Below are 16,988 nucleotides of genomic sequence, written 5' to 3'. Positions count from 1 at the left end.
GCCATGCCCTCTGAGCACTGTGTCCAGGCCCAGCGGGTACCACACACCGCTGCTCTATCTGCCCTGGAAGGAACAGCTGCAGAGTCTCAGTGTCTCCCCGGGGCCTGGGGCTCAGCTGCTACGGCGGGGCTGCGAGCCCTGTTTCCCTTGTTTGGGAAGTTTGGAGGCACCGCCACATTCCCACCACAGACTGGGGCAAGGTGACGTCGGCCTGCATGGTTCTTAGAGTTGTGGGTACCCTTGTGCGTCCCCTAACACTCCGTCCACATGCACAGGCCCTGCCTGTGCAGAACAGCCGATGGCACACAGAGTCCCCTGGCCAGACCTGCACAGAGGCCATGCCCTGTGCTACTGGGCCCCCGAGTGACCTGCGTCTCCCTGGGACAGGCTGAGGCCAAGTTGTTACTAGAGGTTCTCAAGGGACACGCCTGCCGCAGGCCCCACACCCATCCAACCTAAAGGGGTGACGGGAAACACCCGTGTGTGAGACTGTGAGTGTGCACGTGTGAGTGGGTGAGTGAGGGCGGGGCTGAGTGAGTGGGTGTGCGCATGTACGAGTGGGTGAGGGCAGGCATGGGCCTCTGGCAGCATCAAAGCGGGAACCTGGTCACAGTGCTTTCCCTCGGAGGGGCGGCTGATGCGGGCTCCCTGACTTGAATTTTTAAGTAATTTCCACGTCTTCGTACAGTGTCAAGATGGTTATTTTGTTTGAATTATCAGAGGAAATATTTGGCTCCTTTACTCTCTCATGAATTGTGAGTTGTCTGGTACAATCTCAGGTTTGTAGTGGCTGCTTTTTTAAAATAAAATTTTGTATTTCGGTAACTGTAGGTTCACATGCATTTGGAAAAACAGTATATTCCGTGTACCTCGTTTCCCTCAGTGGTGACATTTAGAAAACGACCAGGATGTTGACGCTGATACCGACAAGATCCAGAACATTCCATCCCCATGAGGGTCCCTGTGCTGCCCTTTCATAGCCACAGGCACTTCCCTCCTGTCCCTGCCCCTCCCAACCCCTGGCAGCCACTAACCTGTCTTCCATTTCTGTCTTTTTCGCATTTCAGCAATGTTACATAATAGCCATACCGTGTATAAGCCTTGGGGACTGGCTTTTGTCACTCGGCCGATTCCCTGGAGACTACCCCGATTGTTGAGTGCATCAGTAATTTGTCCTATTTTGTGGCTGACTGGTGTTCCATCGTCAGCCCTCCCCCCTCCGCTCTGCCCTGCGCCGTGTGCTCATGAGTCTCCCTGTCCCCCACTTCCTCACCCCATCACCTCCCACAGTGTGCAAGCCCCCACTTTTCCCCCAGCCCACTGACGCTCCCGATTTCTTTCACAGGACAAAAGCAGGCCCTGAGCACCTGGTCAGTGGGTTCTGTGGTTGTGGGTTCCTATCACTGGCAGCCTACTGGGATTCCTGATGGATAGAGGGGGAAAAAACTGGATGGGAATTAGGGCCAGTGGTTCCCCAGTGTGGCTTCACCCAGGAGGAATCTGGACAAGCTCAAAATGCTGTTTCCAGGGCCACCTGGGTCTCCTGGATGAGGCCCTAAGGGGCACACACCCCATCCAGGTGACTCCAATGCCTAGGCCTCCCTGCTCTGTCACAGGATGGCCAGGTGAGCCCCAGGATACCAGGCGAGCACCAGGCCACCAGGTGAGCCCCAGGATACCAGGCGAGCACCAGGCCACCAGGCGAGCACCAGGCCACCAGGTGAGCCCCAGGATACCAGGTGAGCACCAGGATACCAGGCGAGCACCAGGCCACCAGGTGAGCCCCAGGATACCAGGCGAGCACCAGGCCACCAGGCGAGCACCAGGCCACCAGGTGAGCCCCAGGCCACCAGGTGAGCCCCAGGATACCAGGCGAGCACCAGGCCACCAGGCGAGCACCAGGCCACCAGGTGAGCCCCAGGATACCAGGCGAGCACCAGGCCACCAGGTGAGCCCCAGGATACCAGGCGAGCACCAGGCCACCAGGTGAGCCCCAGGATACCAGGTGAGCCCCAGGATACCAGGCGAGCACCAGGCCACCAGGTGAGCCCCAGGATACCAGGCGAGCACCAGGCCACCAGGCGAGCACCAGGCCACCAGGTGAGCCCCAGGCCACCAGGTGAGCCCCAGGATACCAGGCGAGCACCAGGCCACCAGGTGAGCACCAGGCCACCAGGTGAGCCCCAGGATACCAGGCGAGCACCAGGCCACCAGGCGAGCACCAGGCCACCAGGTGAGCCCCAGGCCACCAGGCGAGCACCAGGCCACCAGGTGAGCCCCGAAGTACCAGGGAGCACTTAGCAGGGCCTCCTCTCCCAGACTCGAATCATGCAGTTGCACCGCCCTCCAAGGACAGGGCACCTGTGTGACTGCTGTCCTGGAAGCAGTTCTGGGAGGCGGGTGACAGGCCTTCATAGAGCTTCCCCCAGGAGCCCTCAGAGCCCCAGGTGCAGTTGCCTGAGACTCATCCCAGAGGCTCCACACGGGGCAGGGCGTCCCCCATGTGAGCCCTGGGCTGTGGGCCGTCTTCCTGCTGCTCTGGCTGTCACTGTTACCATAGTGATCTGTTGGCAAGGCCGTCCTGTTTGTCAGTCTTTGTAGGACAGCACACTGCCTGCAGCTTACTAATTGACAAGGAAATGCTTGGTGAATTAACAAAGTTACTGATTACCAGTCGCCTCCATGTATTCATGGGTTCCTGGAGGAAGGTGCGCAGTCTCTGGTCCTGGTGTCGGGCACCCTGGTGTTTGGCGTGCCACATCCAGGGGGGGCAGGAGGGGCTGTGCCATAGTAGCCACAATTTTCCAGAATCGATAATAACTCCAAGGTCACATATCCAAGAAACTATGGGATGGTACCTCACAATTAGACTGAGCAAAGGCAAAGCCAGTGATGAAGAGAGAAACCTTTAAATATGCCAGGGAAAGGCACACTACCTATGGCAGACCAGGGTGAGGCTGGAGGGGGCTTCTTGTTGGAAACAAGATGAGTGAGGGGTGAGGACAAAACCTTTCCAGGACCGTCGACCTAGAATTCTCTACCCGCCAAAGTAGCCTCACAACCGCAGAGAAAGGACAGGCTCTTCAGACAATCAAAAGCTGAGAGAATTCATCACCAGAATACTTGCACTACCAAAAATATTAAGGGAAATTCTTCAGGTAGAAGAAAAATTACAGCAGGTAGTTTGAATCTTCACAGAGGAGTGAAAGCTACATGGTAAGAATGAGACGAGAGACATTTTCTCATTCTCTAAATCGCTTTAAAAGATAATCAACTGTGTAAGTGAAAAATGGTAATGCATTACAGGGCTCATAACAGGTGGGACTTAAACGTGTGACAATGACAGCTCAGGCTGAGCGCGGAAGCAGAAGCCGACTGCTGAGAGGCGCCTGTACTTTGTGAAGTGGCAGAGACCACTGGACATTGCACTGTAGTAAGTTCAACCCGAAAGCAACCGCTGTGATGATGAAACACAGAGTTACAACTAGTAAGTGGACAGAGGTGGTAAAGTGGCATCATAATATGACGCAGTTACTACAAAAGATGGCAGAGAAAACCCATAGAAACGGGGGACAAAGAACAGATGGTGAGTGCAGGAACTAGAACGATAAATCGAAACTCAGCCGTCTCGGCAACCACTGTAAATGGTCCACACAGCCACTTACAAACCAGAGATTGTCAAATGAGATAAAAGGAAAGCAGGTCCAACTGGAGGCTGCCTACAGGAAACTCACTTTAACTACACAGACACAAAGTGAAAGGTGGAAGGAGATACACCATGCTGGCACTAACCAGAAGAAAACGGGTTGCTGTAGTAATAACAGACAAAGTGACTTTCAGAACCAAGGGAATTAATTACCAGAGATGAAGACTGATCTTTCCTAGTGAAAAGGAGTCGTGCACCGATAGATCACAGCAGTGCCAGACGTTCCGATGCTAAGAACAGCTTCAAAATACATGAAGCAAAAGCTGGTAGAACTGCAGGAGAAACGGCCACAGTGACAGTCTGAGATTTCAGCATCCTGCCTCAGTGCTCCACAGAATAAGCAGGCAGGCCAGCACAGGATCCCAGGGCTGTGGGAGGCTCGGACAGCACAGCCCTCCAGCATGCTCTCGTGGATGCTTGTAGAACGTTCCACCCTCACACGAGCATCACACTCAGCAAGATGGACCCCATTCTGCTCTTTCAGCAGCTCTCCATAAATTTAAACTGTCCCAAGCATCACAAATATGTTCTCTAACCACAATTAGAGATTAACAAAAGAAAGGTATCTCAAAAATCTCTAAATATTTGAAAACGCAGTAACACACTTTGAAGTAGCCCATGAATCAAAGAAGAAATCAAAAGGGAAATCTGAAAGCATTTTGAAATGAGTGGAAAAAAGCACAGACATCACATTGGATGCAGCCAAGACCGGATGAAGAAATGCACAGAACCGAACACCTATTAGGCAAGAAGTAAGGTTTGAAATGGGTGCCGTCGGCTTTCTCCTGAAGACACTAGAAAAGGACACAACTTTCCACCCTGCGTCCACACACCAGGGTCTGCGAGTGGATGGGATGGGGCAGAGGGGAGAGGCGTGGGCCTGAACACTGGGCAGCAGGCAGAGGGGTCACTGCCAGACGCGGGTCAGGAGTTCCACTGGTCGCACGTGTGGACTGTGGGTTCTGTTAGAGACCGGGGCGGCGGTGCAGGGCAGGCACGTGGCGTGTGTCCAGGGCTCAGGAATATCCATGGATTTGGTCAGCACAAAGCGGCATTTACACCACAGACTGGGCGGGCAAGAAGGGAGGCCCCTGCTAGGCCCTGTGGGAGGACCAGGCCTGCTTCTCTCCCCCCATTAATGAATTGAAAATATAATAAATCTGCAGCACTAAAGAGAACAGAAGGAGGTGAAGAGATCTGCCCATTTCTGGAACACCCTCTGACTTTTTGTGGGTGATTGTGACCACGGGAGTCCAGCTGAATCCTCTGTGCATCCCGGGCAGCCGTGGCCCCTGAGGTGGGAGCGAGGCCCAGGTACTCCAGGGGTTCCCTGTGATGAGTGGGTGTCCTGGGGCCTGGTGGGACTGCCAGAGGACGACGAGCCCATGCCCACTGAGATCCCACGATCCTGAGGGAGCTACCTGCCCAGTGCCACTCGCAGGCTGGGGGTTCTTCAGGGTCAAGGGTGCTGAGTCACAGATGACTAACCCCTACCCAGGACTGCCTGTTCCCGCTGTCCTGCAGAGGGCTCTGGATGCTCACGCTGGGCCAGGGGTGAAGGAAGGTGCTGGCTTGTGTGACTGAGGGCACTCGCTGACCCACTTTTTCCATGCGGCTGGAAACGCTTACATAACAGCTGGCCAGGGGGCCCTGCCATCCCGTGACTCAGGAGGACATGCCCCCCCCACCCCCATGTGATCCAATCCCTTGGCGCTGATGGCTGGGCTCAGCTTGACTGCGGTGGGAGGGAGCCCTGCTCCCTGGTCCACGTCAGTCAGTCCCTGGGGCTAGAGCACCCGCCTCCTCTCCCTTCTGGGCCCTTCCTCCCGGGCCCTCTGAGTGACAGACGCTCTCTGCCTGTGCTCCTCCATAGGCCACCAGCCACCTGAGGCTGTTTACTCAACACTTCCGTGTGACTAGTGACTTTTTTGCTTTAGCTGTAACTAGCCCATGTGGCTGCCGTACTGGGCTGAGAGCACGAGGATGCAAGGGCAATTTTTAAAACTGTTTGCTGGGTTCTGTGCCTTCATGTTAGAACCCTTGTACTCAAATGTGTCACTGTATTTTGAATAACTAGAACTAATTGTGTTGAAGTTACCCATAAATACTTTTTTAAATGCAAGTGTTTATTGCAGACATGCACCGGTAGCTGTCATTTTGCCCACGCCAGGAGTCACCTGTCATGGCCCTTTGTAGGTGTCCCCAAACGTCACACAGGTGATGGGATGCACTTTGATTCCGCTTTATGTTTTCCTTTTAGCATATTTTTCAGCAGAGCTATCTTGATGAGAAAACCAGTTTTTTGCCCCCAAAACCTGTAAGTTAAAGGAGAAGGTTGCTTTTCCCACCTGTCATCTCCTGTGTACAGACTCAGCCTCTCACCTTTGCAGGCGCCTCACAGGGCCGGTGGGCAGGCAGCCTGGGGGCACATGGGGGCACACGCAGCTTCCAGAGGACCTCTGTTCCTGACAGACTGAGGCAGCCACGCTGGCACTGGGACATTGTCACTCACTGGTGAAGGGACTGAGTGTGGGCTGGTGTGCGGGCAGCTCTCAGAGAGCCGGCCCGAGGGTCCTCTCCCGGCTCGCAAGGCCTGGTCCCTCATTGCCCCAGCAGCTCCGCACACTCTCAGGGGTGCACCGGGGCAGGTGGCAGCTCCCGGAGGCCTCTCGTGGAACCCCTGGGCCTGGAGCCGCCCCTGTGTCACCTGGAACCTGCCTCCAGCGAGGCCTGTCTTGCCTTTCTATCTAACAAAGACACTCCGCTGTCAGACCCTGGTGGCCCCGCTGCCCGCCCTCTTCAGACTGGTGGGTACCCTCCTCCCATGGGGTCTGCTTGTGCCCTTGTGTCCCCTCCTCTCTGCTCCCTGTGGACCCACAGCCCTGCAACGTCCCCGTACACATACCCTGCACCCCGCCATGTCCGGGCCCCCATTTGTGCACTGCACAGAGGGGCTCCCGGAGACTTCCTGCTTGCGCTCCCAGAAAGACCACACAAACACGCACACCCTGTGACCCCTGTGACCCGTAGAGTGAAATAGCGCCTCCCAGTCCTAGAGTCAAGGTCTGGTGCACCCCTGGCAGTTCTCCTAGATGTCTCCCCGGCTGGTCTGAGTTCCCTCCCCTCACTGTGCACTCAGCCTTCCCTTGGCCTCGCTGGCGCCTGTCATGTGAGGCCACTCCATACGCCGCGGCAGGGGTAACCTGTGTCTCGGAATCTAGCCCGAAGGAGGACCTGGATCCTTCTGAGAAGGGACTTTGGCAGACCTGGGTGGGGAGCTTGGACTCTGTCCTCCCCCCTCCCCCTGTTGAGGCCAGATGCTGTGGACCCGAGCCAGCAGCGTGTAGCGGGCCGCGTGGCGCTGGCCCCCGTGCCTGAGCTCACTGCCTGCTCAGGCCGGGCCTGCATCTCACAGCGGGGCCAGCGTTTTGCCTGGTAGGCTGAGCACTGGACGTGCAGGAAGTCTGCCCCACACACCAGTGATGTGGGTATGGAAGGAAAGCTCCTGACGGGGAGGGGACGCTCAGCTCGGCGCGGCGGCAGTTTCGTGATAGAGACTAAGTCCCCTTAGCAGTGAAGATTGCCAGGGAATGTCAACAACGAAACGGGCATGCCAGCAGCTGAAATGGCCTTGCTTTTAAGAGCGAGGGAAGCATGGCGGGAGAGAATGGGAGGGACTGACCTCATAGCACAGCGGACACGCGGGACATGCACGAAGCCCGGGCTTACCCACTGGGTGACCTTCCTCCCCAGCAGCGCGAGAGCTGTCCCTGTTCCCCCACTTACAGAAGCGGGAGCTGAGGCAGAGAGCTGGATGACCTGCCAGGCTTTCCCCTGCCCAGCAGGTCGCTCCACTCCTGCACTAGCCTCTCCCTGAGCCCCTGCCTCACCTCGCCAGCAGCCTCCACTCCCCGAGAGACCAGCACGTCCCCGTGTGTTGGTGTTCTGGTCAGCAGCAGCTGTGCCTTCTCTTTGCAGGTGACACCTTCTGGGCCCCATCTGTCCTTCCTCACGGCATCCTCAGCACCTTCAGCCACCACCCCCAGCTGCATTTTGGGAGGAAGATGGAGTCCAAGGTCTCAGAAGGTGGCCTGAATGTGACCCTGACAATCCGCCTGCTGATGCATGGAAAGGTACAGAAGCTGAAGACCTGCCTTGGTCACTGGGAGGAGGGAGGCAGGACATGGCCGTGCCTAGGGCCCTTGTATTGTATATTGTTTCCTAAAACTCGAAGCAAGCTCAGGTGCAATGCAGCCTAGACGTTTCTCCCGGAACCTTCGAGACTAAGTAACCGAGCTGATGCCCCATCACCAAGTACCTCAGTGTATTTCCCACATGCTTGGTATTCCCCGTCACCAAGTCAGGACATTGATGGAGATCCGTTGCGGTCACCTGACCGCACCCCAGCCTCAGTCTCCTGTATCCCAGCACTGTCCTTCCTAACAGATTACTCAGGGTGGGCTCACATTCCATGTCCTTGTCACATGTCTAGTCCCCTTGACCCTGGAGGACTTGCTCTGGTCTTCCTTTGCCTTCCACCTTTGAAAGTTTCTGACCAGTTCTTTTTTAGAATGTTCATCGTGGTGGCTTTTTCTGATAGTTCCTCACCGTGGGCAGGAAAAGTCACAAAAGCTTTCCTACAGGTGGCCCAGATTTCAGGGTGTCCCATTACCAATCACCTGGTTGATCTTCTAGTTGTCTCCACCCAGAGCTGCTGTCCCCCACGGTTACTAGATGGTCATTGCCGGGGTGCTTAGATGCTGTGTAGATGTCCCATTTGTCACCAAGCTTTCAGTGCATGCATTCGTGTCTGTGTAGACTCAGCGTTTGCTGTTTTATCCATTTTATTCCTCATTGTGTCGTTACTTATTTTGATGCTCGTTTTGTTCCTGACATGGCCAATGGGGGCCCCTCCAGGCTGGCTCCTGTGTCCTTGTTTAGCTGGAAAGCAGCTGGCCGTTCTCCTTTGCTTGGCTGTCAGTCAGAGGCTGGGCTGGGGTCGGCCGTGGCCGTGTGGGCACGGAGGCAGCCTGCAGCTGCAGGGCCTGCCTGCACACCCCTCCTGACCGGCTAACTCCCCTTCCTCACTCACAGCAGACAGTGTTTGGTCATTCTGCTGTGTGACATCACCTTTCTGTGATTTTTTCCTACAGGAAGTTGGAAGCATCATCGGGAAGGTGATTACTGAATGACCTCTTTGCCTCTGTCGCGGTCCCTGTGCTGGGGGTGTGCCCGGGCACGGTGGCAGTGAGAACCCCAGAGGTATCCTGCATCTCAGGCCAAAAGCATCCTGGTCACCAGTTCTGACAGCCCGGGAGGCCCCAGTAGTCACTGCTGCAGCCCCACCGCCCACTGCCCTGGTGGCCAGTCCTTCCTCCTGGGTGTGAGAGCCCAGGCAGGGTTCCTTCCCTTGCATCCCTCCGAGCAGTCGCCCCCTCTGGCCAGTGAGCGCTGGTGGTCTCCTTGTGTTTCCTTTCAGAAATAGAAGGACCGTTCCCGCAGGGAAGTCACAGCCAATTTGGGAGCCTGTGCCTGTGGGAGAGGCAGGGATGAGGCATCACCCTCCCGTTGGTTGCTTTTTGACTACCTTTGGGGTTCCAAGTGGTTCCTGTCCAATGGGGGCCTCTTCTGTGCTCAAGTCCAGCTCTTTGCATAAGTGCCTCTGGGGCCGCCATGGTCCTGCCCGTGATGACCATGGGGTTAGTTAGTTCATTCCCGTCTCCACACTGTAGAACAGGTGCCCTGGCCAAGTGTGGTGCCCAGGCAGGTGCCTGGGTCCCAGCCCGCCCACCCTCAGTGCCGTGGGCCCCTGGGCTCACGTGACAGGTGTGCTGAGGGCTCATTGGAGGCACAGCGTGTGTCAGGCTCTCGGCAGCCTCGGGTGCTGGGGGGAGGTGGCTCCTGACACTGCACACTGCCGCTCTGAGCCCTCTGTGTGCCTGACCCATCTCCCTGTTGTCTAAATCTTTATTCCAGAAAGGAGAGACTGTGAAAAAGATGCGTGAAGAGGTGAGTTGGGGTGTCCTCAGCGGCATCCTGTGTCCTGCGGGCGGGAGGGCCTCCAGCGGCTCTGCGCTCGGACCAGCTGGGAGTCCTGCACAGGGGTGTCAGGGCACCCCCGTGCGGTCCCCTCAGTGCACGCGGGGCACACAGTGGCACAGAGGCTTCTCCCCAGGCCAGCTGCCCTAGAACCGCTGGGTCCTCTCTCATTAAAATTTCCCTGTAGAGGGCAGTCCCGGAGAGGATGTCCTGTTGAGTGCTGAGGTCTGCCCATCACGTGCCACGGGACATGTCTGCATCTGTTGTGTCAGGAGGAGCAGCCAGCCTGTCACTGCCCCGCGGCTCTAATCCAGTTTCTGGGCTCTGCTCAACTCCCGTGTAGAGTGGTGCCAGGATCAACATCTCGGAGGGAAACTGCCCAGAGAGAATCGTGACCATCACAGGCCCAACCGACGCCATCTTCAAGGCCTTCGCCATGATCGCCTACAAGTTTGAGGAGGTGAGATCACCACCGGAGACGGGGGAGGGCAAGGTCATAGCCCAGCCCACCAGGAATGCCCCAACTCCTGTCAGCTCCTGTTTCCCAGGACTCCCCACACCCCTCAGGCCAGCGTTGGGCCCACCCACCTCGCTGCTCGCCTCCCCTTCTCTAGAGCAGCTGGCTTGACCCCGGGTGGACCAGCTTGGTTTAGGAGTGACCAGATAGAGCAGAGACACGTGACCAGGTCCCCCGCTGGCACACATGGATGTGTATGCGTTTGTGTGTCTGCTGCAATTTTCAGAGTCACATCTCAATGTTTTCATGTGTTTTTACTTTTTTTGAAATTGCCAGAAATGATTTAGAGATGCATTTAGAGTTTTTATTCAGAGGGTGATCAAGCTAGGGAATAATTTTTTCTGTCAAAAGAGTCCCCCTGTCTGTCCAAACCACCCATGCCCTGCCACGCCTGTGGACAAAGGTGAGGCCCTGTGTGTGGGCGCCCTCTGACTGGTGCCCTGCCCCGTGCACGGCAGCGCCATGACCAATGTGACACGTGTGCCAGTCGCTGCTGTCCATCCAGCTGTCCCTTCCTTGTCCTGAACCTGACCTGGTCTTCCAGCCTCTGTGACCAGCCCCGCCTGGCCACTGTGTCCCTTCTCTGCACGCTCGGCCATCTGCCAGGGTGCATGCACCTCCCTCCAGGCCACGTGCGTTTCCACGCTTGTCCTCCTCCCGTGGGCGTGGCCCCTGCCCCCCATGGCCCCCCGAGGCCTCTCGGAGCTCATCACACGACTTTCTCCCAGAGCCCCTCACTTGCTCTCTTGGTGTCCAGAGCGGGCATTGTTGGCCAACACAGGCACCCTCCTCCCCCAGGACATCATCAACTCCATGAGCAACAGCCCCGCCACCAGCAAGCCGCCCGTGACACTGAGGCTGGTGGTCCCCGCCAGCCAGTGCGGGTCCCTGATCGGCAAAGGCGGCTCCAAGATCAAGGAGATCAGGGAGGTAACAGGACCCCCCGCCCAGTGGTGTCCGGCGACTGGGTGGGAAAGGAGCCGCACGCCGAGGTCATGTGGCTCGAGGGTGAGGGGCCCTGCCCCCCATTTCCTGGGAGAACACGAGCCATCCCAGTTGGGATGGGGTTGGCGTGAGGTGCACCTTCGACAGCCACAGGTGCACTCATTTCAAGGAAAACCTGAGCCCTTCCGTCCCAGGAGGGTGATTCCTTCTCGTTTAGGCCCATCTAGAACCCATCTTTCTTTATGGCCTAACCGCCCCAGAGCGCATAGAGTTTCACGTGTCGGAAAGAAGTGATTCCCTTTCTGTCTTCTCTCCTGCAAATGCCGATTGCCGGTTAAAACACTCCCTGGGCAGCCCTGTTTGTCCTGTGCCAGCTCTATGCTGGGCAGACCCGCCCACAGGGCCCCCCAAGGGACATGTGGAGGGGGTGCCATGGGGTGACGTCGGGGTGGGCTTTCCCCAGCACACTGCCCTCCAGCACGCCCACGAGCAAATCCGGAAGGGCAGCTCTAGCCTCGCAGCCTCCTGGTCCCTCTCCTGTTCCCCTCCCAACTTCTGCTTTCTCCAGTCCACAGGTGCCCAGGTCCAGGTGGCCGGGGACATGCTGCCCAATTCCACGGAGCGGGCGGTGACCATCTCTGGGACCCCCGACGCCATCATCCAGTGTGTCAAGCAAATCTGTGTGGTCATGCTGGAGGTACGGTCTCTGCATCCGTGCTCGTGGCCGGCCTGCCCTCTCTCCACACTGGCGATGGCTTCTTAGTGTCGGTGGCGGCAAAGGCTTGGGTGCCTCAGCGAGGTCAGGGCCGTGTGGGGGCCAGGCATCGGGAGCGTGGCCCAAGGCGACCTGACTGGGAGCCATGCTGGGTGTCTGGGTGCCTTGGGAGGGGCAGGGCTGCTGCCTGCCACCTGGGGGTCTGTCGTCGTCACTGGGGAGCCGGGGGAGAGAATGCATGGGGAGGCAGGCGCCTCTGCCTTCATTTCTGGAACTGGATGTGGTGAGGGGCCTTTAGTAAACAGTTGGGCCTTAGAAACAGTGCAAGTCTGCGCTGAAGATAGGTCTGCCCAGAAGACAAGCCTGCGTGGAGAGGGGTCTGCGTGGAGATGAGGAGGGGAGGTGGTAGGCGACAGTGCTGGGCCGGCCGAAGGCGTCAGAGCCCCACCCAGGAACAAAGGGCAGGACTTAGGAAAAACAGTCGGAAATGCCCAAATTGTAAAGACAGAGAAGGAAACAAATGGATTAAAAACCGACAGAGAAGCAGAGATGGTACAGCTAAGCAAGGCAAAGCCTCCTTTGACATTTTTGGGGATGAAAGCCCTGAGATTTAAATTTCAACCAGTGCCCCAAGTACAGCCAGACGCGTTGAAGCTGTCAGTAGTTACTGGTCTCTTTAGCTCAGATGACGTGGTGCTGCCTCAAACGAAAAGTTCCAGCAGCTGTGCTGGGGGCCCGGCCGCCTGGGCCCTGAGCCCACGGCTCTGCGGGAGTGACCTCCACGCAGTAGGAATGGAACCCTCGCTGGGCAGCTGTGGCTTTATCCTTCTTTTTTACTTGACTTGGTGTTAAAACCCATGTCCTTCTCTTTAAAGAAATTTATGTAGTCTTATTTCCCTGAAGTACGGTATTTTGTGAAGTCAAAAGTAGTTTCTTAGATGTTATTGTGAAGTTGCCCCAACCACTGGTCATGGTGCCAGTTGGCACTGGCCCATGTTCCCGAGCCCCCATCTGCTGGGACCCCAAAGGGCCGCATGGCAGACGGCGATGGGCCTGGGACTCTGAGTGCTGCGGGACGCGTGGCAGCAGTGAGCACCTCAGGGTGGCCGCGTGATCTGAACGGGTCCCGTGGCTGGCGAGGCAGCCCCCACCCACATCCTCCTACACCCTCCCTTGTCCCCAGGCAAGGGTCAGAACAGAACATGTCATCTCCTCAGAACTCTTCCCACGGGGCGTTGTCTGCACCACGTTGGTGGCCAGACGGCCCCAGAAGCAGGTCTGACCATCGTGGGCTTTGGGGTGCTGGCGCCCCCGGGGCCGTGGCTGGGACAGTCTCCTTCCTGATGGCCGCAGGCTCACGTGGATGCTGAACGTTGAAGCACACGTGGCGAATATGAACAACACGCGCTGGGCTGAGGTGACGCTGTGTCGTTGGCGTCACGAAGGTCTCGTGGTCAGGAGCAGCTTTGCTGTGTGAGGACGTGGATTCACCGCAGCTGGGGACCGTCTGGGCCACATCGAAGTGGAGAATGACTGGGCGAATAGAGCAGAGGCTCTGGGGACTTTCAGGGGTGGCCGTGGGGTAGGCCTCACGCCCTCAAAGTCACTGCCAGCGGGGCTGAACCTCGGTGCCAGCGAGCCGGGTGGCCCTGTGGAGAGCCAGGCCTGGCCGCGGCCTGCCTGGGAGGAGCGTGGATGGCACCTGTGCTCAGACAGCCTGGCCTCTGTCGGGAAGCCAGGAGTCACAGGCCAGAGGCGGCAGGACAGGCTGGCAGAGCTCCCGATGCCAGGATGGCAGATGCTGCCATCGGTGGGGTCCGAGGGCACCATGGAGTGAGGTGACGGGCTGAGGAGCATGCTGCCCGGCTTAGGGACAGGGCGGCAGCCAAACTGAGTTCTCTGCTTGACACAGTGCAAATGGTCACTCGTTCACTCTCGGATCAGTCATGATTTTTCCTCGGTGAGCCCCGAGTCGGGTCTGAGATCACAGTGAACCCCAGTTTGCACAGAGACGTTTCTGGAGGTGCTCAATCATAACCCCAGAAACACAATCCCAGGCGTCAGGATCAGATCACAGGCCTTCTCAGCAGCCTTTCTGCTTTACAGCAGGGTCACACAGCACAGCCAGGGTCACAGTGACCAAGGTCAGATAGCACGGCCAAGGTCACATAGTCTGTTCAAGGTTGCACAGTATGACCTGGGTTGCAGAGTTGAAGCTGCTGCCCACTGCTGTCCCCATCTGGCTCTGTGTGTCTGAGGTCACACCCGACTGACTGGGGTGGGGGCTGGGCTTGAATGGGCCGTGGCCTCCACAATACCCAGCAGGGATGGCTGCCCTGACCCCCGACCCACTGACTCGGGGACTCCCAACTCAGTCGCTGGGCCTGGCCTGTGGCCTCTGCAACCAGGGAAAAGCACCCACTATCCCACCCCCCAGGGGACAAGGAGAGCCTGACTCTCTGACCAAGGGGTCAGGCTGACTTTATCAGAACCTGGAATGGGACAGTATCATTCACCAAAAGATAAGAATTCACACTTCTGGACACAGAATATTGAAAGGAAATTATAGTAAACCTCACTGTGACTGGAATATCTCATTTGGACTCGAAGCCACCTCGGGCTGACGGGTGTACAGTGACAGTGCCACAGTCCGTCTGTGCAGCGTGTGGGGTCATGTGCTCCCCTCTCACCCGTCCTGGGCACCATCCTGCTGTGTGACCGACGCCCACGCGGGGCGATCTGTGGTTACGAGGAGGAGGGAGGCGGCCCCTAGAGGGACCGGGGGTGCTGAGGCGTGGTTCTCGGCAGGTGGCCCTCCGCCCTGGGGCGTCCCCCCAGTACTGCTGGCCTGGGGGACTGGGTTGGGCGGGGGTACAGTAGGAGGCGGGCTCAGGAAGAGGCTGTCCCCCCCCACTACTGTCACACTGTGAGGCTGTCTAACGTTCTCTCTCCCTCTCCTGTCCCTTTTCCTAGTCCCCACCGAAAGGTGCCACCATTCCCTACCGCCCAAAGCCCGCCTCCACCCCTGTCATTTTTGCAGGTGGTCAGGTAAGAGCCGACCCGCTCGCGGCCTCCACTGCCAACCTCAGCCTTTTACTGCAGCCCCCGCCGCTGCCCGTTAGTGCACTCAGGTTTTCTCCCTTCTCACGTGCACGTCTCCCGCCCCTTGCACCCTGGACGCAGAGCTCTCTCAGCCGACTGCCGGGGGGAGGAGGGGAGCATGGGCTGCTGGTGAGAGAGGCCGAGCTGGGTGGTGTCAGAAAGGGCCAAGGTGGATGCCCTGGGTCCCAGCAAGTGTTCCCCTTGACCTGGCATGGGAGGACCTGGTTCCGTGCTCACCCAGGGCTGCCTGGGCCACGCCTGCCCAAATCTGGTTCTCCAGGGTTTTTAAGGAGCTTAGGTAGCAGGGCCCGGAGTATCCCAGGTGCCTGTTCGGGCTCCTGATGGAAATAACCAGAACTGGAAGAGCTAGGGTCCCATTTTCCAGAAGCACACGCTCCTAGCGTCCCTGGGGTGAGTCCCAGCCAGTAGACAGCCTTTCCGCTCAAGGCAGGCCAGGACGTCCACTCGCCACACCTGTCGTTTTGGCTGGAGCCACTACCCTCCTTTCTTTCCTACCAGGAAGGGGCCTGAGAGGCCAGCAGCCACAGAGAAACTTAGTCTGAGGCCAGCAACTCACTCAGTAGGGCCTAGAGAGAGCGGAGTGGAGAAGTTGTGCCCCATTTCCTCACAAGTGCCACCTCCCGCCATGGGGTACCTGGCCCAGCGCGTCCCATAGGAGCTTGGCCTGCCCCGCCACCCCAGGGTCATGGAGCCGGGCAGAGGGACTCTGCACGCAGCCAGACAGTGGTGCCTGGAGGAGCTCTGCGTCCAGTCGGCAGTGATGTGTGTCTTGTTCAAGGGAGAGTTAAGACAGACTTGCCACAGGGGACCCAGGTCGGGAGAATGGCCACGGCGTTTCATTTTATCACTAAAAAGAAAGAAGAGGGGCAAATAACACATTTTTCCATGCTTTTCTATACTACGGAAAGGAATCTTACCTGATCTTAGCCTTAACTTACACATTAGGTGAAGGATGGGGCGCTGTGGTCCCACGTCTTCAGTAGCATTTGAGGGACGCAGTGGCTCTGTGTGGCCTGCATGGTCCCCCGGCTTCCCTGTCCGACGCTGCGGCCCCAGGGGTTCCACACTTGGGGCATCTCTCCCACCAGCCCAACTCACGCTAAAGTCTCCCGACAGCCCTGACTTTTGTCTTCACGTCCATACAGTAGCCCCAGGACATGGACACGTCCCCATGTGACAGGTTGGAAAGCAAGGCTGAGGCCGGGACCAGAGGACCCTTGGCCATGCCCCACTCTGCCGACCTGGGGGGTGAGGAGGCCGAGTCAGAGTCACAGCCGACGCTGTTGAGAGCTCCGTTTCCTCGCCCACAGTTGTGGTTAGCTAGCAGGTCACTTTCCTGTGTGCTCTCCATCCTGAGGGGGGACAAAGCCATGATGCCGTGCAGTGTAGGGTGGGACTTTGTTCCCAAGGGAGGCACATTGATATTACCACAGATGGGGGCCCGGAAGCTGCATGGTCAGCGCCCCGCCATCAGCTCCTACCCTGGAAAGCAGGACTGTTGGCCCACCGCCCAGTCACCATCGTCATGGGCACCTGTCCCGAGGCTGTCAGCATCTTCACCCAGTGCCTGTGCCCTTGGGAGAGTCTGGTCCAGCCAATGGCTGGTCTTGGTCATCTGTGAGGGGGGCGAGTCACAGGAGAATCACCACTCCTGCGGGGAGCCGGGCAGAGGGCACAGTGCAGACTCAGGACGAGGGTGTGGATGGGACCTGGCGCAGCAGCGAGCCCTCCAGCACCCGCACGACACACGCTGCAAAGCCTCCCTGCAGGGACGTGTGGCCGGAGAGGCTCGCCCTGACTTTCCTCAGTGATGATACTGTCCCTGTAGGTGGTCTGCCTGTGCTGGCGGCACATGCACCTGGAGGTCTGGGCCCATGGCACAGCTCAGCCATGGGTGCGGGCCGCCTGCTTCTCAGGGGGCTCAGATGGTGCAGGTTTCCTCC

The 16,988-nt window shown here is 58.0% G+C and overlaps 1 protein-coding gene across 30 annotated transcripts in view; it reads left to right on the top strand.

Moving 5' to 3' along the window:
- The window catches only part of PCBP3 (poly(rC) binding protein 3), a 192,979-nt gene that overhangs the window by 155,000 nt on the left and 20,991 nt on the right, over positions 1–16,988 (top strand). For 18 of the 30 annotated variants that reach the window (XM_074321971.1, XM_074321951.1, XM_074321899.1 and 15 more), the window contains 7 exons: positions 7,685–7,839; positions 8,860–8,883; positions 9,683–9,715; positions 10,089–10,205; positions 11,061–11,192; positions 11,776–11,904; positions 14,896–15,039. In XM_074321971.1, the coding sequence (XP_074178072.1) occupies positions 7,685–7,839; positions 8,860–8,883; positions 9,683–9,715; positions 10,089–10,205; positions 11,061–11,192; positions 11,776–11,904; positions 14,896–15,039 (734 nt within the window). The remainder of the gene's footprint in view (positions 1–7,684; positions 7,840–8,859; positions 8,884–9,682; positions 9,716–10,088; positions 10,206–11,060; positions 11,193–11,775; positions 11,905–14,895; positions 15,040–16,988) is intronic. The other 12 variants (XM_074322390.1, XM_074322271.1, XM_074322338.1 and 9 more) reach the window with 2 other exon arrangements.

This window comes from Rhinolophus sinicus, linkage group LG01 (assembly GCF_036562045.2).
Source record: "Rhinolophus sinicus isolate RSC01 linkage group LG01, ASM3656204v1, whole genome shotgun sequence".
Lineage (NCBI taxonomy): Eukaryota > Metazoa > Chordata > Mammalia > Chiroptera > Rhinolophidae > Rhinolophus > Rhinolophus sinicus.
Note: the sequence above shows the minus strand (reverse complement) of the source record. Positions and strands in the feature narration are given on the sequence as shown.